General features: G+C 41.4%; 1 protein-coding gene and 1 long non-coding RNA gene across 4 annotated transcripts in view; one reads left to right on the top strand and one right to left on the bottom strand.

Annotated features, from left to right (window-relative positions):
• ctif (CBP80/20-dependent translation initiation factor) overlaps positions 1-26,068 on the bottom strand; it is a 186,720-nt gene that overhangs the window by 54,090 nt on the left and 106,562 nt on the right. For 2 of the 3 annotated variants that reach the window (XM_062484693.1, XM_062484690.1), the window contains exon 8: positions 2,350-2,429. In XM_062484693.1, coding sequence (XP_062340677.1) covers positions 2,350-2,429 — 80 coding nt within the window. The remainder of the gene's footprint in view (positions 1-2,349; positions 2,430-26,068) is intronic. The other variant, XM_062484691.1, reaches the window with a different exon arrangement.
• LOC134039012 (uncharacterized) lies at positions 15,281-18,463 on the top strand. The gene is made up of 3 exons (XR_009932735.1): positions 15,281-15,407; positions 17,135-17,226; positions 18,066-18,463. It is a non-coding gene; the product is annotated as an uncharacterized LOC134039012 (long non-coding RNA).

The following is a 26,068-nucleotide window of genomic DNA, read 5'->3' as shown; positions in this document are numbered from 1 at the left end:
CTCGGTGTAATCCTGGACTTGAATTTCAACTCTCACATTAATAAAGTGACCAAAACAGCTTTCTTTCACCTGAGGAATATAGCAAAGGTACGACCATTCATAAACCAAAATGATGCAGAGAAGTTAATTCATGCTTTTATATCCAGCCGGCTGGACTACTGTAACGCACTTTTCACTGGTCTTCCCAAGAAAACCACTGAAAGACTACAGCTCATTCAAAATTCTGCAGCTAGATTATTAACCAAAACTAAAAGGAGAGAACACATTAGTCCTGTCCTAGCTACTTTACACTGGCTCCCTGTTACCTTCAGAATTAACTTTAAGGTCCTTTTCCTCACATACAAAGCTCTACACGGACAAGGACCTAGCTACATTGCTAACTCCTTTATAAACTACACATCAGCTAGAACACTGCTATCATCAAATGCAGGCCTATTAGAGGTCACCAGAAGCAGTCATAAGAAGATTGGTGATTCGGCCTTTGTCAATTACGCCCCAAAACTATGGAACAAATTACCCATAAATATTAGGGAAGCAAACACTCTAGACATTTTTAAAAGACAGCTTAAAACCTACCTTTTTACCAAAGCATTTAAGTAATTTTATCTCAAAAGGGTTTTCCTACTTTTATTAGTTATATTATTGTAGAATCTTGGTTTAGTAAATTTGGGTCATTATTTGACTTGCTATTTTTACTTTGTCTAGGTCAGAGTTGGCAAACTCTGATAGCGTACAAGAACTCTGGTCGCGTGAAGTATTTAAACAAATATGTAAAACAATCTGTATTCTTGATCTGAGGCAAAGGATCCGTTAACAGAGAATACGGCCCATACTCTTGACCTGGGGAAAGGATCTGTTAACAGAGTGTATGGTTTTATATATACAGACCAGGGGTGAACCAAATGTATGTGTGTTACTTGTAATCCTACTTTTATTAGTTATTTTATTGTAGAATCTTGGTTTAGTAAATTTGGGTCATTATTTGACTTGCTATTTTTACTTTGTCTAGGTCAGAGTTGGCGAACTCTGATAGCGTACAAGAACTCTGGTCGCGTGAAGTATTTAAACAAATATGTAAAACAATCTGTATTCTTGATCTGAGGCAAAGGATCTGTTAACAGAGAATACGGCCCATACTCTTGACCTGGGGAAAGGATCTGTTAACAGAGTGTATGGTTTTATATATACAGACCAGGGGTGAACCAAATGTATATGTTACTTTTAAGATGCATGTTTAAAGTTGTTTTCTCTCTTGAACAGAGATCTTATTGGGATTTTTATTTTTGTTTGAATTGTTTATCACTTGTATTATTGTTTTTATTGATTTTATGTAAAGCACCTTGAGCTACAATTCTTGTATGAAATGTGCTATATAAATAAAGTCTTACTTACTTACTTACTAGGCTATTTAACACCCCCAGGTATAGTTTGGCCTAGGACAGTTTATCCCCGGGGTATACTCTGGCCTGGGCCAAAGTATAGCCAGGTTTAATCTGGGCGGGGGTTAATTTGGTTACACAGAGAAATAAAAAAACAAATGGGACAGTTGTTCAAAAAAGAGAACAATCCCAATACTACGAAAAAGCTTAAAGATACAAACACCAGCCCCGTATACCACAGCTCCATGGAGGAAAGAACCAGGGTCCAAGAGCAGGGCCCCCAGTGCAGTAGAGCGTGAGCCCATCAGTAGTTTGTCAACAAAGAAACAACCCAGCCCTGCCACCAAAGTGGACAATTGCCTTAACAGACTGCTGCAGCAATGCATTACAGGTGGTTGAAACAAACACACACAATCAATCCCTTGTCTATATCGTACACTTATACGATAGGTCTGGCGTCAAAAAGGAGTTTAGCTCTTACTCTTTCTGTCAATTTATCCACACACACACAATATCCAAAGAAATTGAAGTCTTGGCTTTTAAAAGAAGAAGAAAGAGAATATGTGTTGCTTTTTTAACTCTGGCTGAACTTTCCTACTTTTCAGTCAAGACACCTAAATATTTTAGTTCTTGCTGGTTTCTTAGCAACCGGGGAGAACCTTTCCGATGACATCATGTCCCGAAACATTTTTCAGATTAAAGTCAGATTAAACTGGATTTAATTGAGGAAGGGCCCTGCAGTCAGGAAACATGGAGCTGTATCGACTCATCCACATGAGATTGAGGGTGACATTGCTAACATTACACACACACATGCAACTCAGGTTCTGTTTTGGTGTTTCTCTCTTGAATGTACGTCTGGTCCCTGGCTTCCTGTTATCACGCATCTTAAACTAAAGAGAAGTGTCAACAAGATGGGCGAACTGACTGAAGTACTGGGTTAAAAAAAACAGTGTGTGAGAACCCTTACCGTCGATCGTTCCTCTTGCGTCGGAATAGTTTTTTGGTGTGTGCAATTTCAGCTTCATTAGGAAGGGGTGGGAAGGCCTGCTGAGACAGAAGGAGAGAGAGGTAACTATTAACATATCTGTAAATGCAGTTTCCCCTTGGATTTTCTAGGGGGGGGGGGTAGACTTAAATTTGGCCTCCCATTCACTTTCAATGGATGTCACGTTACTGGCCCCACAATGCTGTGTGAGATGCCTGTCAGTGCGAACAAGTAGCCTAGCAAGAGAAGCAAACCCTATTCTATGCGTTTATTAGGGCATGTGGACGAGCAATAAAGCATAAATCTTTACTGGGGCACAGGCCCCTCATTAGAGCTACTCATCACTTTTCTTTTTCTTCCGTGCGAGCCAACTGTTTTCGCAATAATTTGCATGCCAAAAAAAAAAGCTTCATGTAATATAATACATGAGACTCATGTTGTTATTATGTTTGAGTTCAAATAAGATGCATGTTTTCTCTACTGGTAGGGCACCCAGAGGCCACTGCATCATGTTTTCTCCACTGAAAGGGCACCCTAGAGGGCTGTGCATCAATTTTTTTACACAGGTAGGGCACCCTGGATCTAGTGTACTCATCGACCGGCGATCAGGTGTAAATAACAAGGGCAACATTTCTCGCAAATGAATTGAACTCCTGAGGTGACGAACAAGAAGCGAATTGCCTGTATATGTGAAAACAGCTTCATCTCGCACATAGAATATATAGCCCCCCCTCCAAAACAATGGTAGGGGAAACACTGAAATGTGACACACAGATGTGCTGTCCCTCTCACAGAAATCACACACTCTGAGGACTACTAGCTGGCCACTAGCTTGGTCTCACCACCCATCCCCTACTCCCAAAGTCTTACAGTGAATGGAGACCGCAGAGGGAGGGCAAATGACAAGCACCCTGCAACCTGGCTAAACCAATCACTGTCTGGTTGAGGGAGGACTAAGGACCAACCTACAGGACACGGATTGGCATGGCACGGGAGTTCAAGCCCAATGACTCACAGGAATGTTGGCAGCCTACAATTTTCCTCATGACAAGCTCACAATGATAGGGTGGGAGATTGCGGGAGAGAGGGAGGGAGGGACAGACAAAAAGGGAGTAACCGTATGGCAAATGGAGGGAGTGGGTGAGTGGTGTGGTGTAGTTGTACAAGCAGGTATATAGTATACTGTCTCTCCCTCTGTCCGTGACTGCAGAAACCTCATCCTTTATACATTTGGCTGTCAGTCAAACAGTTGCCTGGCTCCGAGCCTAACAGTGTCTATCTGATGTTGCCATGGTTACTGATGATAGAGTACTAGTGAGTGTGAGGTGGAGGAAGGTTGGGAAAGGGGGAGGGGGTAAAAGTGTGTAGCAGGTCTCTGTTGTGTGAGTTAGTATATCTTTTCTACTGTAGTTATATAAAAAGATAAGTGTAGTGGGAAATATGGTGCAAAATGCTACTGCTGCAGTATGTGTTTACAAAAGAAATGTGTGTGTGTGTTCCCACTCAGCGCAACAACAAAAACAGACACAGCAGAGGTAGAGACAGTTAGAATCCACTACTATCTGGCACCACACACATTTTCCAAACACCTCTCTCCTCTATCACTGCCCATCCTTTTTTCAATGGCCCACAGTCCTCCTCCTGCTGCATCTGGCTCTGTTAAGTCGTTATTTAGTAGCAATGTCCATGTTATTATCAAATCATAAAATTATTTTGATTGACAAACACACAGTTCATGTTCTAGATGATTATGACAAAGCAAGTGTCAAGGCCAGCGTTCCTGGACACAGGAAAGCAAGCAGGCCCAACCGTTTCACCCAAACAGCTTGCAACTGATATTCTTCCACTTCTCAGAATTTGAACCTAACCAGCTTTGGCTTATTTTATTCTCTCTCCGTCTGTTTACGACAGAAAGACGAGTGGAGTTCAAAGGTCAAGACTTTGAGTGAGACAGTTAGGCGTATTTGATAAGGAGTATATAGTACAGAGAAAAAAATTCTGATTGATACTTCTCACTGTAACCGGTCATCTTGTGAGACACTCCTAGGTGCCATTTTGGATACTCAGAGTGACAGCTCCAGTCCCAAATCTCCACTCATTCTCTGGTGACACCCCTTTTATGATATACTGTAGCGGGATGTGGTCGTTGAAGAAAAGATATGCTTAATTTCTAATCAAGTATTAATTAGTTGGGGCACCACCTTGAAATTTGGTTTTAGGGACAAATGAAACCTGTGTTTAACATGTAATAATCTGTAGTCTTAAGTAATAAATTCATTCTAAGAGTATAGAGCAGATCGTAACAATAACAAACACGCGCACGTCAAAATATATTTTCCGAACTGTTTATTAAAGTAAATTAAGTATGGATAGTATGAACAAGTTAGATTATGAATTTGATATGAGATTGGTATCGATGAACAGAATGAAATGGTCTAACAAAGAAATTGTACAGTCAATGATTACATCCTTAAAAATCATAAACGTAGCTCACGCCAATGCCATGTCGGGAAGGAAAGGGCGTTAACCATAGTTACGTTTGATCAGGGTGAATCAATGAGGTTGAGGACTGTTTGCGTCTGGGTCCCATCTGAAGTCAGAGCTCAGCTCCAGTGCAGGTATCATGAGACTGAGTCTGCGTGATCTCAGTCTGTCGCAATTAGAATTGCATTTTGGTTGCTTCTGTAGAATCGTTCAGGTCGTGTTGGCACTAATCTTGTTGAATCCCAGGAGAAGTTTTGCGAGATCCTGACAGCGTTTACCACATCATCGTTGGTATTGCTGGACTGATTGAGAGATTGATTTGTCATCTCAAGAGTTTTATACAGTTCAGAGTTAGGAGGAGGACCTATCTGAAGTCAGAAGGTGATTGGTTGAGGGGAGGGGTTGTCAACTCCCCCTCTTTCCTTCACACCTACAAAAGGTGTGAACTGGTCCCTAGCTGGTTCATAAGAGTGTTAAAATATTGTTCTGAACATCTTTGTACAGTTACAAACTATAGATGGTTGATTTTATTATGTTAGCTTTGTGTAGATACCATGGATGACTTGGTTATAGGGGTGTAACAATATATCGTGGAACAATATATTGCAATACAAACATTTTACAATATGTATCGTAGAGTTATGGCAATATTTTTACAATTTGACCCATTGGTTGAACTACCAGAGCGTGACCTACTCTGCACCTGCGTCATGCGTGCATTCATTGCATTCACAGAAATCGCTTGAACTGAGTTAACTAAATTCTATGTACAACAAAAGAAAACTAGAGAGGGTACAATTTCTGGGGAAATTGTAGGGTGTGCTTGCTTGCGTCGGTTGCACAGCGGTCCATTTTTTAATGAAATTTTTACAACTGATATTTCTGTATATTTTATATAAAAATGCATACTTATTATTTATAAAGATTACATAGATTTAAAAGAATATTCTTTTTGCTGCTCATTTACAACTCTAAATACGAGTGAAGTGTAGAATGAAATAGATGTCTTCTAATTTCCCCTGCAAGAGGCAGCCTCATAGTTGAATCAAAACGAATACATTTGGCAGACCGGTGTAAAAATGGACCTAATCTCTATGACTTAAACGTCCTTTTAAGTTTTTCCCTTCTCGTGATATTTTCAGGCATTTAGCCTCTCATATTGCATTCATTCATTAATAAAGAACCCCCTTTGAGGAGTATTCTACGACGTTACCGGCAGTAGAAGATGGAATCGCGATTCAAACAGTACCATATGTTAACTTAAAATATGCCCCCCAAAACGTTAATAAGCTTGACATTTATTTAGTGGAAAAAAAGCTCACTGGTAGCGATAAGTCAGTAACAACGCAAAATGTGATATAGCCCTGTGTGGAGAAGCTGCCCCGGTAAATTGTATTACTACAGTACAGTACTAGACTAATGCTGTGTTCGTCTTGGTAGCGATTGCGTTGGTTGAATTTGATTTAACATTCCGTTGTACGGTTTAGGCTGAAATGAATTATTTTCATGAACAGATTGACAAAGTTTAGGCTGTGGCAATGAAGTTCAGGTTAGTAGTCAGATAGACTTTTGATAAAAGTAAGGGGAGTGCCCGAACATGTTCTGTCGCCGTTTGACTTCCTAAACAGTTGTGTAGATGTTTTTGTAGTGTCTCGCGTCTACAGCGCTGCAGTGAGCAACACTGGTTTGAAACCACAGGTAATGATAATTTCACCAACAAATCATTTACTTGTAATGTCATAATAAATCCTACAACGAAAATGTATTTGTGAGGAATGTTTATTTTAACGATTGAAAACAGATGCATCATAGACCGCTGTAGTATTTGTTTCCCGGGTAACAGAGGCTAATGTCATGATGCTAATACTTCAGTGAAATAGTAGACTACTGTTTCCCGAAAGTAGATGCACTTCCTAAATAATATCATCTTATATTGTACATTACAATTGTGTGTCATATCACAAAGTAAAATGAGTAAATAATTATCACCCTGGCCTCTTTACTTGTGGCGTTTCTGCAGCTGCCTTGCAGTAAAGCAGTTGGCCTAGCTATCTCCCAGAAGTTAACAAGCTGCTAAACTAATGTTCTGCTAGAGGTAGTCACGCGAGTTTTCGTGACGTTAGTGACGTAAGTAGCGTCATTGACTGTGGCTAGCAAGTTAGCCAACGTTAGCTTCACTTTTCGCCACAAAAACGTAATTTATACTTAAACCGTGCAACGGAACATAAATAAAAATACAAGCAACTCAATCGCTACCAAGTAGAAACTTTTGACATCGACGTTGTCTATTGCGTCCAAATATTGACGGAGGCTTAGGGGTGCGAAAATAAACAATAACTAGAGAGGGTACAATTTCTGGGGAAATTGTAGGGTGTGCTTGCTTGCGTCGGTTGCACAGGGGTCCGTTTTTTAATGACATCTTTACAACTGATATTTCTGTATATTTTACATAAAAATGCATACTTATTATTTATAAAGATTACATAGATTTAAAAGCATATTTTTTTTGCTGCTCATTTACAACTAAAAATACGAGTGAAGTGTAGAATGAAATAGATGTCTTCTCATTTCCCCTGCAAGAGGCAGCCTCATAGCTGAATCAAAATGAATAAATTTGGCAGACCGGTGTAAAAATTGACCTAATCTCTATGATTTAAACGTCCTTTAAAGTTTTTCCCTTCTCGTGATATTTTCAGGCATTTAGCCTACTCATATTGCATTCATTCATTAATAAAGAACCCCCTTTGAAGATTATTGTACGACGTTACCGGCAGTAGAAGATGGAATCGCGATTCAAACAGTACCATCTGCTAACTGAAAATATGCCCCCAACAACGTAAATAAGCTTGACATTTATTTAGTGGAAAATCTCTCATTCATAAAAAGCTCACTGGTAGCGATCATTGTCAGTAACAACGCAAAATGCGATATAGCCCTGTGTGGAGAAGCTGCTTCGGTAAATTGTACTACTACAGTACAGTAGGCTACTAGACTACTGCTGTGTTCGTCTTGGTAGCGATTGCGTTGGTTGTAGTGATGGGTCGTTCGCGAACGATCCGGCTCTAAGAGCCGGCTCTTGAAGGTGAACGTCGGGAGCTGGCTCGCATATCTGAAGAGCCGACTCTATTTTTAATAGATTAATACAGCCAATAAAAACAAAATGATTATGAAATAATGAATTTTAATTGTATTTAAAATAATTGACTAATTCAAAGAACAACAAAAAAATACTTGTAGGCTTAAAGGCGCACACGATCATCCTCACATTCTGTTCCTGTCAATCCTGCATGAAGGAGGGCCGAGCCAACTCACACACAGTGAGAGAGTAGTCAAAACTCGGAGGAGAGCCATGACAAATCAATGCATTTTTAAAGATATGTGGTTACGGTCGAGTATGATTTCATTTCTTAATTTAATTCAAATTGTTTTCACACCTATCATAGTCAAATTCATAGTTAAAACATGTATTTTTTAAAGAGCCGTTCGGGAGCCAAAAGAGCCGGCTCTTTTTAGTGAGCTGAGCCATACGAGCCGGCTCACGAAAAAGAGCCGGAATGCCCATCACTAGTTGGTTGAATTCGATTTAACGTTCCGTTGTACGGTTTAGGCTGAAATTATTTTCATGAACAGATTGACAAAGTTTAGGCTGTGGCAATGAAATTCAGGTTTGTAGTCAGATAGTTTCACCTATTGAAAGACTTTTGATTTAAGTAAGGGGAAGGGGAATGCCGATGTTCTGTCGCCGTTTGACTTCCTAAACAGCTGTGTAGATGTTTTTGTAGTGTGTCTCGCGTAGGCTACAGCGTTGCAGTGAGCAACACTGGTTTGAAACCACAGGTAATGATAATTTCACCAACAAATCATTTACTTGTAATGTAATGTCATAATAAATCTTACAACAAAATATATTCGTGAGGAATGTTTATTTTAACGATTGAAAACAGATGCATCATAGACCACTGTAGTATGTGTTGCCCGGGCAACAGAGGATAATGTCATAATGCTAATACTTCAGTGAAATAGTAGACTACCGTTTCCGAAAGTAGATGTGGGCCTACTTCCTTAATAATATCAGCTAATATTGTACATTACATTTCACAATTGTGTTTCACAACACAAAGTAAAATGAGTAAATAGTTATCACCCTGGCCTCTTTGCTTGTGGCGTTTCTGCAGCTGCCTTGCAGTAAAGCTATAGTTAGCCTAGCTATCCCCCAAGTTAACAGATGCGAAACGAATGTTCTGCTACAGGTAGTCACGCGTGTTTTCGTGACGTTAGTGACGTTAGTAACGTCAGTGACTGTGGCTAGCAAATTAGCCACCGTTAGCTTCACTTTTCGCACAAAAACTTAACTTGAGCCTAAACCATGCAACGGAACGTAAATAAAAATACAAGCAAATCAATCGCTACCAAGACGAAACTTTTGACACCTAGGTTGTCTATGTAGGCCAAATATTGACGAAGATTTAGGGGGGTAAAAATAAATAATTATAAATATATATGTGAGAGAACAAAGGTTGTGCCCTTGCCGAAGGCAAAGCACACCCAATAACAATAATATATATGTGAGAGAACAAAGGTTGTGCTGCCGAAGGCAAAGTACACTCAATTATTGAAAATGTTTAATGTTTTGGAAATAAATCTGTCGTTTAAAATGTTGCTCAAAATATTGTGATACATATTGTATCGTACACCCAGTTTCGTGATATGTATTGTATCGTGAGATGAGTGTATTGTTACCCTACTTGGTTATCTTTCACGAAGAAGAGTTACTAGAATCCAGATTACAGTAAACACAACATTAAAACAAAGTTAGCAAACTTTACACAAATATTGTTGTTGTAAAGGTTGAAGAACTTTCTTTAATGTACTGGCAAGATATGTCTTCCCATGGAGATGCATGGGATGAAAACCATTTTGAACATTATAGGCCGTAAGGTGAACCCTGTTATTGTTTCAACCCGCACCACAGTTTGGCATCTACACCATCTTTAGCTCATAAAAAAGAACGAGTCGTGCTAAGCTACCAAAAAAAAGTTTGTCACTGAAATTCCAGTCGATTGTCGATGCGTCTATGTTTTATGCAGAACTAGTTTCTTCAGAGCGTAATAGGATTTTGGTGGCACGGTTCGACACGTGATCGTTTGGCACCAATAAGGTAGCTGCTTTTTGTCAACATGGATGGATATGGTTGTCAAATAGAGGATGGGACCTTGGACGTTACAGTGTTTCCTCTATGTTTATTTTGTCTAAATTTCTGCTGCCATGGTATCAGAAATAGGGCTGTACAAAATTTTAGGATGTCTATGTGACTGTTAGAGTGCATGTCGGAGAATAGCACGGATACGCGCTTCACACCTCAGTTGTGCGTCTTTGAGAAGTCGTATAGCTAATTTGTCAGTTAATTTAAGCCTGTTATTGTATTACTCTATAGTTCTTGCTCATTTAAATGAAGTTAACTGGTGATCTTCGTTGTTTGTATTATTCCCCTGCTAGCTAAATTGCACGTCTGTTGATTCGATAGCGATTGCTGCCTTTGCTTACGTTTGTATTTTTGGTGCATTACTATGCAGAAGTAGTTTTAATTAATAAATAGTGGGTTTATTGTTATTATTTGCTACAGAATGCTTAGCCTATCAAGCTCAAATGAAGCGGACAGTGTACATGCTTTTGAGTACCTTAATCGATAGGCTAGGCTACTGACCGATGTCAATTATTAATACGTCAATTAATAATTGGCAGCATTTATGCCATTTAGAACATACTTTATGAGTGGAAGGTCTCTAAGTAGCCTAACCTTACTGTTTTAGGGAAATAGTACGAAAATATGTGCAATATTACATTAGTTATTAGACTATTACATTAACCTGGGGGGGGGGGGGGGACAGACTTATGTCGTTGTTGTAACATTCATTCATTCATTCTTCTACAAATGAAAACACTGATCAACCATAAAAACAATCGTTATGAAAAATATGAAATATGATATATAAAACTGTACAAAACAGAATAAGGAACTAGAAAATACATTTCCTGCAGAAAATGCGTTGGAATGCTGAAAGATGATTTTATTTATTTTTAATTGCTGAAAATACAGAAATTAGAAAATATCCGCAAGCTGAAAGCTTAAATGAATTAAAAAAATGTGTGAGTCACACAAAAGAGGCAGTGTGGAAGCTGAACTGCATCATCTAACAAAGCTAAGTGCTTAAATACAATGCGGGAGAATACGTTTGAACGTTGTGAAGCAATCAAAGAAATAGTTGAATTTCAAGAGGCGGTGTGGAAGCTGAACTGCAACATCTAACAAAGCTAAGAGCTTAAATAGCCTACAATGCGGAAGAAGCTGAAAGCTGAACTGTTAAACAGAAGAAGAAGTAGGCTAGCTAGTCGTAACAAGAATATTATAGTTTTAACAGCTGAAATTATAGTTGGGATAGTAATAGCAGTAGCAGATGTGTGCATTGAGTGCGTTTACTCGGCTTTGTTAGTATGATTCAATGTGTTGATTGAATGAAACATACAGCAGTAGGGCCGATACAGGAAGACACGGCGACACTTTGTTGCAGAAGGATGATGGTGCATGGAGCATACAACGATTAATAAAAAGACACATGTAAATGGAGTAGCCTAATCGTATTATTGGCATAAACCGACAATTGCTAGTAATCGGGTTTCTCATGGTCAAGTGAACGCACTCAATGGCGTAGTAGAACAAAAAAGTTCCATTAGCAATAGTAGTAAAACAGATATTAGCAGCACCTGCAGAGTCACCTCTTGTAAATTGTTTTAGGTTGAAATTAGTGGTGGGCATAGATTAATTTTTTTAATCTAGATTAATCTCACTGTAATCTTGGCGTTAATCTAGATTAAAATGGCTCATTTGAATTCCGCCGAAGGCATTCAGAATATGTGTGCTACCCAAATAATGACTAAAAGTAAGTCTTTGAGAACGGGTTTCTCAAGCCAGGTGGCGCATTAGACCAGGAGCTCATCTCCTGTTTCCAAAATGCATCACAAACTGCTTGAGAAAGCTGTTCTACTATGATAATTGGTGATGAAAATAAATTATGTTCAATAAGATGTACTTGTGTTTATTAACTGTTTATTAGATTAGTTAGCTTGGCTGATAGAGCTGTGCTGACGGGCTTGCCTCGGTTGCACTCAAACATCATAGTTTGACGACGACTCTTCCCCTGCGCTACATCAGTGCTTGGCCCGGCATCTTCCGCATTAGCTAAGGGATGCTTTGCGTTTAGATGGTATTTGAGACTGGAAGAACTCCTACAGTAAACTAATTCCGCATAGCACAAGGTGCAAACAACCTTAGTCTTGTCGAGGTTTCCATTGGGAAGCTTCTTAAAAATACATTTTCCCTGAAGCAAACCAGGCGGCTTCATAGCTGCATCCATGTTAGCACGTCACGTTTGATGTGATAATTTCATACACAAGGCATACACACAGGTTCGAAGACTCGTTCTCGCCCCCTACAGTGCAATTCGGCTAGTTATACCTCCGCGCTAAAATATCAAGGTGAAAGTCATCATAGCTTGCGTAGTATAGACCCAGCTCCCAACCCAACTTTGAGAATAGATTAAGGGCGATATTTTTTTATCACCGATAAGAGTCGCAGCGTGTTAACGCGCGTTAACGGCCCACCACTAATTGAAATACTATCAAACTCTGTCGTGTGACTCCACTAATAAGCTAATACCAATCACCTGTGTAAGAGACTGAGTAGCACATGTCTGTTTGGTTGCCACGGTGATGGTGCAGCTATGATTGCTAATGCGCTGAGGGTAGAGCAAATAACAGAAATGTAGGTAGAATCCACACCTCAAACAAGTTAACCTAGACGCAAAACTATACGTCCAATCCAAAAAATAAGGATATTTTCCGAGACCCAAGACTTTGCCGAAACCAGAGATGTCCTTTATATTTCTGTGCGGTCAGAAATACGACTCTACCGGCAGTTTCAAAATCTTGTTCTTTTTGCTTTCTCTGACGATTTTGTCACCAGATTTGCATTGGTCTCTATGGGGCGAGAGTTGGACTTTGTCAAATAAAATAAAATGTATTTGTATAGCCCTTTTTACACGCAAACATGTCACAGAGGGCTTCACATACGCCCATAGAACTGCCCCTCAACCAACCTAAACCCTCAAGGAAGACAAGGAAAAACTCCCAACAGGAGAAAAAATTGAAGAAACCTTGGGAGGAGCAATTCAGAGAGGGATCCCCTCCTCCACAGACGGTTGGTGAGAGAGAGGAGCAGAACACAGGCTAAACATAGTCATACAGTGTCGATGGGTTTTGAAACACCAAAATCCATTGTTCAACTTTATAGATGTAGGACAGGACCGGGAGACTCGCGACCAGGTCCAGCATTGGCCGACCGACGACCAGGCAGGTGCTGACAACTCAAACCCCCCACACCACAAGGGATGTGTGTGGGGGGGACAGAGAGAGGAGAGCAGGGATTAGAGAATGCCAGGAGCAGCTAACAGTTAGAGTCATAATAGAATTTGTCTTGCTTTCGTGGGGCTCTGAACAAATGTGTACGTCTGTTGAATTCAACAGACAACTGTCTGCAACCAGCACAAAATTATCTATCTATTGATCCAAAAATGAAGCATGAAGAGCGAAAATTGTGGCAATGGTGGCAAACTAGAAATATTTTTTCAACGACATCCGAAGCTCCCCTCCAGTCTAAGCGTTTCAGTCTGCACTCTAGGCTTTCACGTACACACCCATGTAAATCTCAGAAACGGCTTGAAAAAGTCATGAAACATAATCAGTGATATTGAAAAAAGTTGATTAGATATCAAAAAGTAATAGTTTAGGGTTTTGTCAAAAGTCTGTCTGAAGCAGCATTCCAACAATAACAGATTAAGGACACTCAGTCCTCGCTGTCAGTGTCAGGACAGTTATCTTCCAGTTCCTCAGTTTCTTTTGTGTTGGCACAATTACAACAACGACATAAGTCTGTGCAACACAGTCCTGCAGAAAAACATGAACATCTGCCTGTCTCACACGCACTTTTGCAGCCGCAGTGTATCACATGCAAAACATTGTCAGGGGCTGAATTTCTGTTACATGCAAGGTCCCATCCTCTATTTGCCAAACATATCCATCCATGTTGACAAAAAGCAGCTACCTTATTGGTGTACAATGATCACGTGTCGAACCGTGCCACCAAAATACTATTACGCTCTGAAGAAATTAGTTATGCATAAAACATAGACACAACGATAAGACTGGAATTTCAGCGACAAACTTTTTTTTGGTAGCTTAGCACGACCCGTTCTTTTTTATGAGCTAAAGATTGTGTAGATGCCAGACTGTGGAGCGGGAATCATTTTCTAAAACACTTTTCGTGGATCACCTTGCGCCCTATTGGTTCAACAATCCTAAATCCTGATTTATACTTCAATGTCAAATGCGTCTGCATAGGGTCCGCGGACGCCGCAGAGACCCGCAAAGCAAGGCCGCACAGGCTACGTGCGACAGCTAAAAAATCTAAAGCGCGTAGTTACGCGTTCGCAGACCGCAGAGCCGCACAAGCAAAGATTGGTTGGATGGCGGAGGGAGGAGTTACAGAGTTTGGATTTCCGTCAAAATTTGAAATGCATCTCTTTGTCCATCGAACAAGCACACTCTATATGACACACTCTGGTGAAAAGGGGCCGTTGTCGGCACATGCGTGTCATATATTAACATCTTAAAATAGTTGATTAATATACCCATATATGAATGTTGGTATACCTGGAATGCTGTATATCTTCGCACTTGATCAAATGTTCACTTTAGCCAACTCCTTCACCACTAACGGAGCGAGCTGGAAAATCAAACTTTTCCCGAGCCCCGTGGGGAGGAGGCCACAACATCATGGCCACCAACTAAACTCAGCAAAGATTGTTCTTGCTCCGGCTTTAACTTCTGGATATTCGGCAGTGTTGCCACAACGGACCAAATGGCTTCGTTTGCATCTTTCTCCACCGCCATTACTGAACTACAACTCAAACTAGCGCACAACATTAATGTCATCGTTCTCAGCCACTCCCTCTGTTCGCTGATTGGACCGCCCAAAATTTGGCGGAGAAAAAAACGGCTAATATACCGCAAAACCAGACGCAGTACTGAAGGAAAATTTAAACTGAGCGGAAGTAAGTAGAAGGGCGGAGCCAGGCTAGTTAGAGCGCTGTGTAAGCATTGGAATGCTTGGAATGTTGACCGTAGACTTGAGTAGACTATATGTTGAAGGGAACTCAACTCCATTGATCACTACGCAATTGATTATTAGAAGGGGGATGGGAAACCGCAACTTCTAAACAACCTGAAAGATGTAGGCTATTTGCAGCATTTTTTTTTTTTTCGGACCAAGGTCGATTTTTATGTTGATCACGTCACATAGTCATTCAACATGGCGGATCGGATGATTGTGTTTGTTTCTCAGCACCCGGTTGTATATGATAAAAAAGAAAAGAACTACAAGGACAAAGAGTTTAAAGACAACGTATGGAGAGAAATAGCACAGGAGCTTCAGTGTGACGATGGTGTGTGTATATCAAGCTTCAAATGTAAAACCTATTTGTTTAAACTTCCAACTACGCTAGCTACTGTTATAGCTAGCTAACTATAACAATCTTTTCTTCATTACAAAAAAGGGCTTTGGAAAATTATTTTCAGATTCTGACAAGAAGTTAAATCTTCCTTGATAATGTTTCCAAACAAACTAGTTATTATTCAATGAGCTGTATTGTGCTCTGTTTAATCCCTATTATTTGACTCAGTGTAGTCAGTTTGGTGTTGTTTACCGTTTAACCATGACAGCATAACTACCGTATTTTACGGTAAATAAACCGCATTGTGTATAAGCCGCACCCCCCCAGAATGAGCACTTTGTGTTTGTAAATCAGAGTATAAGCCGCACTGGAATATAAGCCGCACTTAATAAGCAAACAATGGTACCGTTGCATGGACCGATGCTGACAAATGATCACTTGCACGTTCATGCTATTGCTGCGGACAGCTTGGATAGCGATCTAACTAGACAACATTCCCAATCAGGGTGAACACTCAAATTATCTAAACTATAGACTGTTGGCCTACTCGATTTTTTAGACTATTGGAGTCAGGTGGCTGAGCGGTGAGGGAATCGGGCTAGTAATCCGAAGGTTGCCAGTTCGATTCCCGGTCATGCCAACTGACGTTGTGTCCTTGGGCAAGGCACTTCACCCTACTTGCCTCGGGGGAATGTCCCTGTACTTACTGTAAGTCGCTCTGGATAAGAGCGTCTGCTAAATGACTAAATGTAAATAGACCATAGCATTACACATATCAAAACAGAACGGACACAACAATAGAACTCCAAACAATGCTTATTTAACTAAGCTAATGCCCTTAATTTAGTAGCTTTTCAGCTTGCCGCAGGGCATTCTGGGTACCAAGAGCAATGCACGAGTATAGGCGATCTTACAGCATTGTGTAACACACTTCGGTTGTGGATAGTATGTCCAGAAATAAATCCAAGTCACTCATTTAGTGGCAGAATCAATTGTTATGTCTACAAAATTATTTAGATATATTATAAGTTTAGCTAGCTTGCAAATCCTGAGGATAGCCTACTGTAGCAGACCTTTCTATGTGACAACGGACATGGGTGTTTTGTCCCTCGGGAGTTGCCGTAGGCTTGATGCTGAAAGCATTACGTGAAATCAGTGAGGGCTGTTCGAATGGCGATGTCAAGAAGAGCAGTGGTAAAATACATGTTATGAAAAGAGACCGCGTCCGTGTCTTATTGTCCACACTATCATATACAATTATATCTAAAACGAACTTACAAAGACTTCGGTTAGACTACCAAAGTTGAATTAGTAATGTTGTTAGCGATGCTAGCGTTACTTTGCTAGCTAGCCTAGCCTGTAACATTTCACTGGGTTTGCAGCTGTTTGATTAACTGAAATTATTATGAAATGTTATGTTCTACTAGCCATTTGCCTACTTTAGCAAGTCACTGTATTTCCAAGCCCTGATAATGTAACTGAGAAAACAGTAAATAATTCCTCTTTCAAGTAATAAGCCCCTGTTCAAGTGTTGAGCGTAAAATTAGCTGCACAGTCAGTAGAGATCTTGAGAGAAACCACTTTTTTGTTCTAAAACCGGACTATAAGCCACTTCGAAATATAAGCCGCACAAGCACAAGAAAACTGTAAAATCGGAGTAGGCCAACAAGCTGCGGCTTATTTTCCGTAAAATACGGTACTACTTTCCTACTTTATAGTTGAAGAAGTGAAGAAGTTGTGGAAACATTTGAGGGACACTTATGTGAGAAAGAAGAGCTGGAGGATGGAGATGTGAAGAGTGGCCAGGCAGGTAACAGGCAGAAGAAGAGCTGTAAGTATATGGAGGCCATGTCCTTCCTAGACAAGTCCACTTCATTTTAGGAGGTAGGCTCTTCAGGCCCTTTTAACTTACCTATTATTTGACAATTGCAAACACTCGAAATGATGCAAGCTGTGATTTTTACCAATCCTGTCATCTGGTGACAATTCGAAAAATGGTATCTACACATGGGGCCTGAATGTTATTATTTAAGTACGACTCCTATACACTTGTTATTATCTGAAGAGTACCCAGAGCAGTGCTCGAAGTGGGCCGGTACTCACCGGTATGCAGTACCGGCACTTCTACATTTTACTCTTAAGCGTACCTGCACCTTTTCTTGCGTATCGCTACTTCTCGCATGTAGCTGGCCCGGTACTCTACCACTGACAGAGAAAGTGTCAGAGAGATTGGTAATGACCCTAACGTTACATAAACTACACTACCCAGAGGGCACAAGCACTACATGACTTACCTCAGATCTTGACGAATCACGTAAAGGCAAGCAGTCGGCCCACCCTATCAGAAGTTTGCTTCTCTACGGACGCTAGTTCGAAAAAGCTGTCTGATGCCTGCGTAAGTGCGTAACAGATTTTTCACTGCTGAAAACCAAGAAACTAAAAAAGTTTTGAGTTTTTAAGTCATTATGTTAGCCTGGCTTCGGAAAGGTACAAAAGAACGTGTGTGCCAGAGCCAGACAAGTCCAACCAGAAACATCAGAAAATATCTCCAAGTTTTGTTTTCCACTGTAGAAATCTCAAATGTCATAATGATTTGCAAATGCAATAGAGTACCGGCACCTTTTTTTCGCACTTCATGCACTGACCCAGAGAAATCTGGATGTCGAGGAAGAGCGGGAAGAGGATGCAGGGCCAGCAGAGCAGGTGTGTGACCAAGAAGAAAGTGAGCGAGAGGGTGGTGCTGTAGCTCCCAGGCCAGCCAAGGCAAAAAGGAAGAGTAGTGACAGCATGCTGGAGGGTTACCTGAGTAAGAAGCACCAGAGAGATTGGGTCACTCAGTTTCTTTTAAGCTTAGCCCCTGCAATGAGGTGTCTGCCCCCAGAAAGGCAGTCCTGGATTCGGTTAAAGATGCAGGAGGTGTGTCATGAGGCAGAGTTTGGAGCTGTTTATTCTCAGCCATACATACTTATTTTCCTGCTTTGTAACGGTGCTGCTATATTTTTCATATTTATTCAAGTTATATTAATGTTATTGTTTAATTTGTTAAATAAAATCTTATTGTAACAACAAATTTGTTTGCATTGGCTGAAAAACACGTGGTAAGGCAAGTTCAAGAAACATGGCTTGTACAAAAAGCAGATAACATTTCAAAGTCTACATAGGCTATTTATCAGAGAAATGTTTAAGATAAGGTTTTGATTTGTATGCTCTACTGGGATCAACAATTTAAGGAACTGATCGGGGCAGACAGAAATTTCTTTAGGCAGCAGAACCACGGTGTACATGGGAATATTGCCAAGGCACTTGTCCGACTGGTGAGCTGAAGTAGTTGCGGAACGTTTCCCGCGCTCTCAGGGCTTCTGCCGATGCCCTGTTTCCCCGCAGGTTCCTGACTGGACCTAGGATGCTCTCTCCACCATCGTCTTCAGCTGGCTCCCCATTGTCTGGATTCTGACCCTGCAGATAGTTGGAGAGTATGCATGTTGCCTTCACAATACTGTCTACTGCATCAGGGCACACTTGCAGTCTTTGACAATAGACCCTCCAGCGTTGCATGAGGATGCCAAAACAGTTCTCCACTATACGGTGTGCTCTTGAGAGCCGGTAATTGAAGATTCTCATGTCCTCTTGAAAGTGTCGCCCTGGATAAGGCCGGAGGAGGTAGGGCTTCATTGGGAAGGCCTCGTCAGCCACAATCACATATGGCACATGTCCCAAATCTGGTGCAGAAGGTAAGAGAGCTGGTGGGGGGACATCAAGGTCACCTGCCTGGAGGGCTTCGCCAAGTTGAGAGTTGGCAAAGATGCCTACGTCGCTGTTGCTGCCAAAACTTCCAACATCAACAGCCAGATATCGGTAGTCTGCATCTACCAGGGCAAGCAAGACTACTGAGAAGGTGCCCTTATAATTATGGAATTGTGATCCTGAGTTGGGAGGTGCCTGGATCACAATGTGCTTCCCCCATCCAGTGCACCTATGCAATGTGGAAAGTTCCATCGCTCTTCAAATCTCCTCGCAGTATTCATCCACAGATCCTTATTTGAACATGGCATGTATTCTTCTTTCAGGACTTTCCAGATGGCATTGCAGGTTTCCCTCACTCCACAGTTGAGATACCTAAATGAAAACTTGCTGCAATTATGGTGTAACTATTACCAGTGCTTAGAAATCTGCAAAGAAATGAAAAAAAGTATTTCATTTTCTGAATTGCTAAATACTTGACCTCAAACAAAATGAAAACCATCATGTTGCAATTTAAAAATATTCGTATACATTGACCCACTGATTTGCAAAGGCAGGCAAAAAGCAGCTGCTGTCTTGTTAATACAGTATTGCTTTTGTGAGAGGTCAATTTATATTTACAAGATTGTTTATGTTTGTTATTTTTGTGCACTTTTTTTACAACCCATTAGTCAAAACATGAATTTAAAAGGTTAAAATATGTACCAATGCGTACTGGCATTGCTGCCTTCTTCAGAGCACACAAAATGACTATACAACAAAAATGGGTGTTGACCAAGCAAAGTGTCTGATGGGTGCATATGTTAACTCAAGACGAGTGATCAGACGTTTTGAATGTTTTTTTTACCAGAGGTGTCAAACGTATTCACATTCATTACTCAGGTAGAAGTATAGATACTAGGGTTTAAAAAGACTTTTGTAGAAGTTGAAGTATCAACTCAAGCTTTTTACTCAAGTAAAAGTTTAAAAGTACTGGTTTCAAAACTACTTAAAGTATAAAAGTAACCCACCCTCTTCAGAGGATTCAGAACGCAGCGGCCCGCCTGGTCTACAATCTACCCAGATGCTCCCATGTTACCCCGCTCCTCATCTCTCTCCACTGGCTACCTATCATGGCCACTATCAGATTCAAGACCCTGGTACTGACCTTCCGAGCAATGAACGGGACTGCACCTGTCTACATCAAGTCTCTCCTGCAGCCTTACACCCCCACCCGTCACCTACGGTCTTCTTCAGACAACCGCCTGGTGGTCCCACCGCTCAAGACCGCCCGGTCCCAACACAAGCTCTTCTCCTGTCTGGCCCCCCAGTGGTGGAATCAACTCCCCACCTCCATCAGAGACACTGACTGTCTCTCCACCTTCAAGAAAAGGCTCAAGACGCACTTGTTCCAGGAGTACAACGGCACTTAGGAATGCTTGGCTGGACCTGATGTTAGTTTCCTCCAGGATCACAATGACTCATATTGAGAGACTTGTTGTTCTTGTTGGTTAGTTGTAACGGTTTCAAATTCTTGTACTCGCTGTGAAATATTTTACTGTTGATTGTTTTTTCTACAGGTACACTCTTGCACTCTCGTGGGGAGTTTCATGTTATTCAATTGTAACTTGTTTACAATTGAATATTGCAACTTGTTTAACTGCATGCTCTTATGGTTATTCCCTTTGGCACTTATTTGGTTTTCCACAATGTATGCTTCATGTTTTGGCTGCTCGCAATGTTTGGGGCTATCTCGTTGTTATGATCAGTGACCTATGCTCTTTTGTAAAGCTCTCTCGTGGAAGTCGCTTTGGATAAAAGCGTCTGCTAACATTTACATAAATGTAAATGTAACATCCTTTTGCCTATAATAAATGACATTTTGCTGAATGATTGAAGGGCTAAACAACAATCTCTCTAAAGAAATAGTCACCGACTTTCAACACGGAAATGAATGACAGATGGACAAAGGCCACTTCAGTTGGCTGTGTTCAAGAAGCGCCATCTAGCGATCGTTAAGGGACCATTAACCCCCCATCCGCGCTATAAGTAGCCTAGGGAAAACAGGCTGCACCATGATGCAAATCAAATCACATCACGAATGACGCGCCCACAACTCAACTGGAAGCTTAGGTAAACAAGAACAAATGAGTATTTAGTAATCCTAAACATGTAGTTTATTATATTCAGTGACTTCTTCAACACTTGTAATATCTCCTTGCAGAAAATAGGGAATGCCGACAACGGCCCCTTTTCACATTTCTACCTTATCTGCTCAAGACATCTCTCTATTTACATTTACATTTAGTCATTTAGCAGATGCTCTTATCCAGAGCGACTTACAGTAAGTGCAGGGACATTCTCCCCGAGGCAAGTAGGGTGAAGTGCCTTGCCCAAGGACACAACGTCATTTTGCACGGCCGGGAATCGAACCAACAACCTTCTGATTAATAGCCCGACTCCCTAACCGCTCAGCCACCTGACCACCTGACCTGACTATTAATGCTACACATACAAAGTTTGTGTCCGCGTTAGTCTCCCACGATTATCTGGAAAACTGGGCACTATGCAAAGTTCAAAATGTTTATGTCAAATTCCACATCTTTCATGTGCCTTCACTGCATCATGGGAACCCGTCCCAGCCCCTTCACTCTAATTGCTCTTCTGGTCATCCCTTTCCCCCTCACTGTGACACACTCACAGAACCCAAATCTTGAGAACCAAGCACTCTGCAAAGTTCATATTTTGCAGGTATCCTTTTTATCATCCAACAAAGTGCAGTACCACGATTGAACGAATTTGACTTAGAAAAGCATTTGCTATGAAATGAAACTAAATGTTTAACGCCCTGGGGTTTGTAGGAAAGAAAATAGGGAAATTCTGTTTCGTTATTTAGAAGCAAATGTACTGTTACAACCGATAATCTGCTGCTTTCAAATGAGTTTGCCGGCTAGCTAACAGAACAACAATATAAAGTACTATAAGTAGTTATCAACATAACATGATGAATTTAAAAGATAGGAAACAGCATACAAATGAAGGCTACATAATCATTTTCATGAAAGTAGGCTACCACAGCATTGGCAATTTGACAATAATAGATGATGTGGCGGTTGAACAAGTACTTCAGAGATGAGAGAATTTCAATTGTGATCTGAGAAATATAGGTATTAAAAAACGCTGAGAAGAACTGTCATCACCAGCTGCATCACGGGCACTGTTCCCCATCTATAATTTCAGGAATCTGTGTGTGTGCCACCAATTTTTATCATGGGCACTATGCATTATCTATAGTTCTGTCTTGTAATCTGTATTTGTGTTTCACTGAAATCTTCATCATGGGCACTGTGCACTAGTATTCAAATGCCTTGTTGCGTCTTCTGTCTCTGTTTCAAATTAAATTTAAACAAATATGTTCTTCCAACTCATCGTCCATTTCCTCATACAATTTCACTGGTTCTCTCAAATGCGTCATAGAAAAACTTTTCTTATATAGTTAGGTAGCTAGCTATAGATAATAGATAGATAGCTACCTAACTATATTGGGGTAGATTGAAAATAAAAAATGTTGTTTACCAAACCACAGTAACTTCTTCTGTGAGTTTTTCCTTCGCTACAAGAAAACATCCACTTTGCGCTGCCAAGTGAATAAATGCAAAAAAATGCAATGGCTAGCTGCACAACAAGGCCTCACAACTATAAATGCTGAGCACGTCTCCGCACACCCACACATGACATTAAGAACACAGACCCGCAGAAGTATAAACCAGGCTTTACTCAATGTTGCCCTGTCTGCCTAAAGCAGAGGTTCTCAACCCTGGTCCTCAAGTACCCCCTGTCCTGCATGTCTTAGATATTTACCTGCTCCGACACACCTGATTCAAATGAATGGTCGTTAGCAGGCTTCTGCATAACTAGATAACGACCCATTCATTTGAATCAGGTGTGTAGGACCAGGGTTGAGAACTACTGGCCTAAAGAAGCTATCAGGATGTACACAAAGACATACACAAGGGTGGAGGCCTTCACCAGAATCTAACAATACACAGACCCAAGAGAAGCATACAGATGACCCAGTGCACCCTGCTGCTTTGAGAAGACACACACACATGCATAATCACTTTCTACGTTCAAACGAACACTTCCCCCGACATTACTTCACACGTTTCAAACACAATGCCAACAAGGCCCACTGAAACCTGATACAGCTGATCTTTCAGAACTATCCAGATTTTTTCTTTCTGTGTTTTTCACAGAGTAAAAACCTTACTAAGAAACCTATTATCAGTGTGTTCTCTCCTTGCTTACTATGCTCTGCTATTAACATTAGCATTGAGGTTCCAGGACCAGTACATTTTGGATCCCCGGTTGTGTACAAGGTGTGTGTGAATCTCTCCTGTTACTATGCCACAGTGAGAACCCTTGCGCCTCCTACCACACACACCTGGCACCAATCATAATCGACCAATCCCAGCACAGCTTAACTGCAGCCTTGCCTTGAAAACAGAGACGTTTGTCTCAATCTTGATCTTGTCTCCCAGCATTGGTAAACTTAGCGGTCTTAGGAAGTGGAAGAGAGTCAGAGTCTCTCCTATCCCTCTATCTGACTCTTAAAAGAAAGAAACTGAGAAAAAAAACTAAAAAAAGAAAAGAGAGAGAAAAGAAGGGAACTAAGAGAAGGAAAAGAGAGGAGGGCAGGAGGCAGAGACAGAGTGACATGTTTAGCTACTGTAATTTTCCTGTAGGATATCATTAGCTGTAATTCTGCCTCCAAATTGGTACCAGATGACAATCTCTTACTCGGGTATACAGTACTCACACATGTTTTAAAGCTGTTGCAAAATAAGTAAATATTTACACCAACAAGAGATGATAGCTGTTGCATGGGAAACATTGTCTTTCTTTGACCCCACAATATCTTTAATAGGAGTATTTAATAAAACCAACCAATAAAACCAACAACAACAAGAGCATAGTTTACTGCATTTGTGTGTTATAGCAAAAGAGCACCATGGAGGCAGGTAGTGGACAGGGCAGAGAAGATCAAAGAGGAGGCATGTGTTTGGCATGTCCCCAGCCAGCTCACATTTGACCCCTGCCCCAGGCAGAAAGGAGAGCATTGGCAGGCCCTGCGGAAGTGACAGCAGGGGCAGCGGTGTATGACTCCAGGAAGCTCACGTACAGCGCCACATTCCAGCGGGGGTTAAAGGCCGGGTAGGAGGGGCCAACCTCAAACAAAGAGACACATCCCCAGTTCAGCGTTTACAGAAAAGACAGTGTTGAATGTAAGGAATCATATCCAGGCCTTATCGGCTCTGTCCAGGAACGTATTTCCTGATGACCGTCCATCATACAATCAAGGGAAAACTCTGGGAAATGCCTTAGTAGTTAGCTACAATGGAAGATGGTATGTTTGTATGTCCGAGTGTGTGTGAGAGTTTTTTGGGGAAGCAAAAAGAGTGTGAGGTTGACTTCCTTTGGTGTAACAATCCCTCTCTATGCAAAGCCCCATTTACAAAGCATGTTCCTCCATTGTCCAGTCTGGGGACTGCTTATTTATGCCTCCTGCATCTCCATCCAAAAGCAGTGAATTACTGGGGTGGGAACACACACTTGAGAGACACCCCTCCCCCACAAAAAGCCTGTATGTGCAGTTTATCATTACAGCATGCACTATTTCAGAGGTGGCAGACTCAGTGACTGTCTCTGCTGCCTCCGGCTGAGAGGAATGTACGAGGGAGACGCCTTCTTTCCTCCCCTCCCAACTGGAAAAACTTTCTATATGGCTGAGAGTGATAGACGGAGGGGGAGGCAGGCAGAGTGAGAGAGTGCCTTAGTGACACACTGCCTTAGTAATCCAAGCTATGACCGTTTGTCCGAGTGTTCCCCTCTCTGACCTTCCAGCTCCAGAGAAATAGAGATTCAGAATATGGAGATGAGGAGTGTCTGACCCAACAGGAAACACAAGCAATAGTACACCATACACACACACCCTTTAACACATGCGTGTAGGCAGGGGTGAATTTACTGTGCATCTGATAAGATTCAGCCACAGCCAACACAAAGCTTAAAACAATACACTATTGCAAAAACAGAAGCCATCGCCTAGCAACGGGCCAGCTACATTTTCCTCCAAGGCATGCAGTGAACCGTTGACCCCAGAACCTGAGAAGGGTTCTGGGTGGAAAAATGGTTCTTCTAGCAAAAATCGAATTTAGTAAAGCAGTAAGGCAGGCTCACTCTACAACAGAAGTTAGAAGATACCTGTCTGATGGCCCCACTTCACAGGGGTATACGTGTTTGTATAGGAGGGTGATAAAACACATTAAAGGTATATGTTTGTGTTAATTGTGTGTTTTTATTGAGTGTGTTTGTGAGCACAAACACACTCTGGCTGCTGGGCTCCCCAGCAGCCAGAAGTTGTGGTCAGAGGGAGTGTTGGACAATGGCAGGAAGAGGGTGTGTGGGGGGGGGCTCGCCGCCGTGACCTCTGGATTGTTCTCCCCCTGGACGACATAAAGGGGGGGTTGTTCCAGGAGCAGGGCCAAGTTCATCTCCCCAAGCTTTGAGGCACCGGTCAAATCCAGCAGTATGAGACATCTTGCCAGTTAGTCACCAGATCTGCTCTTCTGTCTCTGCTCTCCTGTCTCCAGCCTCCACCCTCTCACACCTGTCTTTGAGTGGGACTCCTGCTCTGGGGCACATAGGCCCAGGGGCCCTGATGCCGACCAGTCTGACACACCGGTGAGCCTGGAGCCATGGTTGCTTTGTTCACCAAAAAACCAGACACATCCTCGGTGACTCCAGGGGCCAAATGTATCAAACTCTGTAAATTCATCCGTAAAAGTATGCATACGGTGAAAACAGAAAAACTCAGATTTATGAACACTGCGTACGCGACCAATATCACATGTTTGTCTTAGATTCCACTT

This window comes from Osmerus eperlanus, chromosome 18, assembly GCF_963692335.1.
Source record: "Osmerus eperlanus chromosome 18, fOsmEpe2.1, whole genome shotgun sequence".
Lineage (NCBI taxonomy): Eukaryota > Metazoa > Chordata > Actinopteri > Osmeriformes > Osmeridae > Osmerus > Osmerus eperlanus.
The sequence above is the reverse complement of the archived record's forward strand: the minus strand, read 5'-3'. Positions and strand labels throughout refer to the sequence as shown.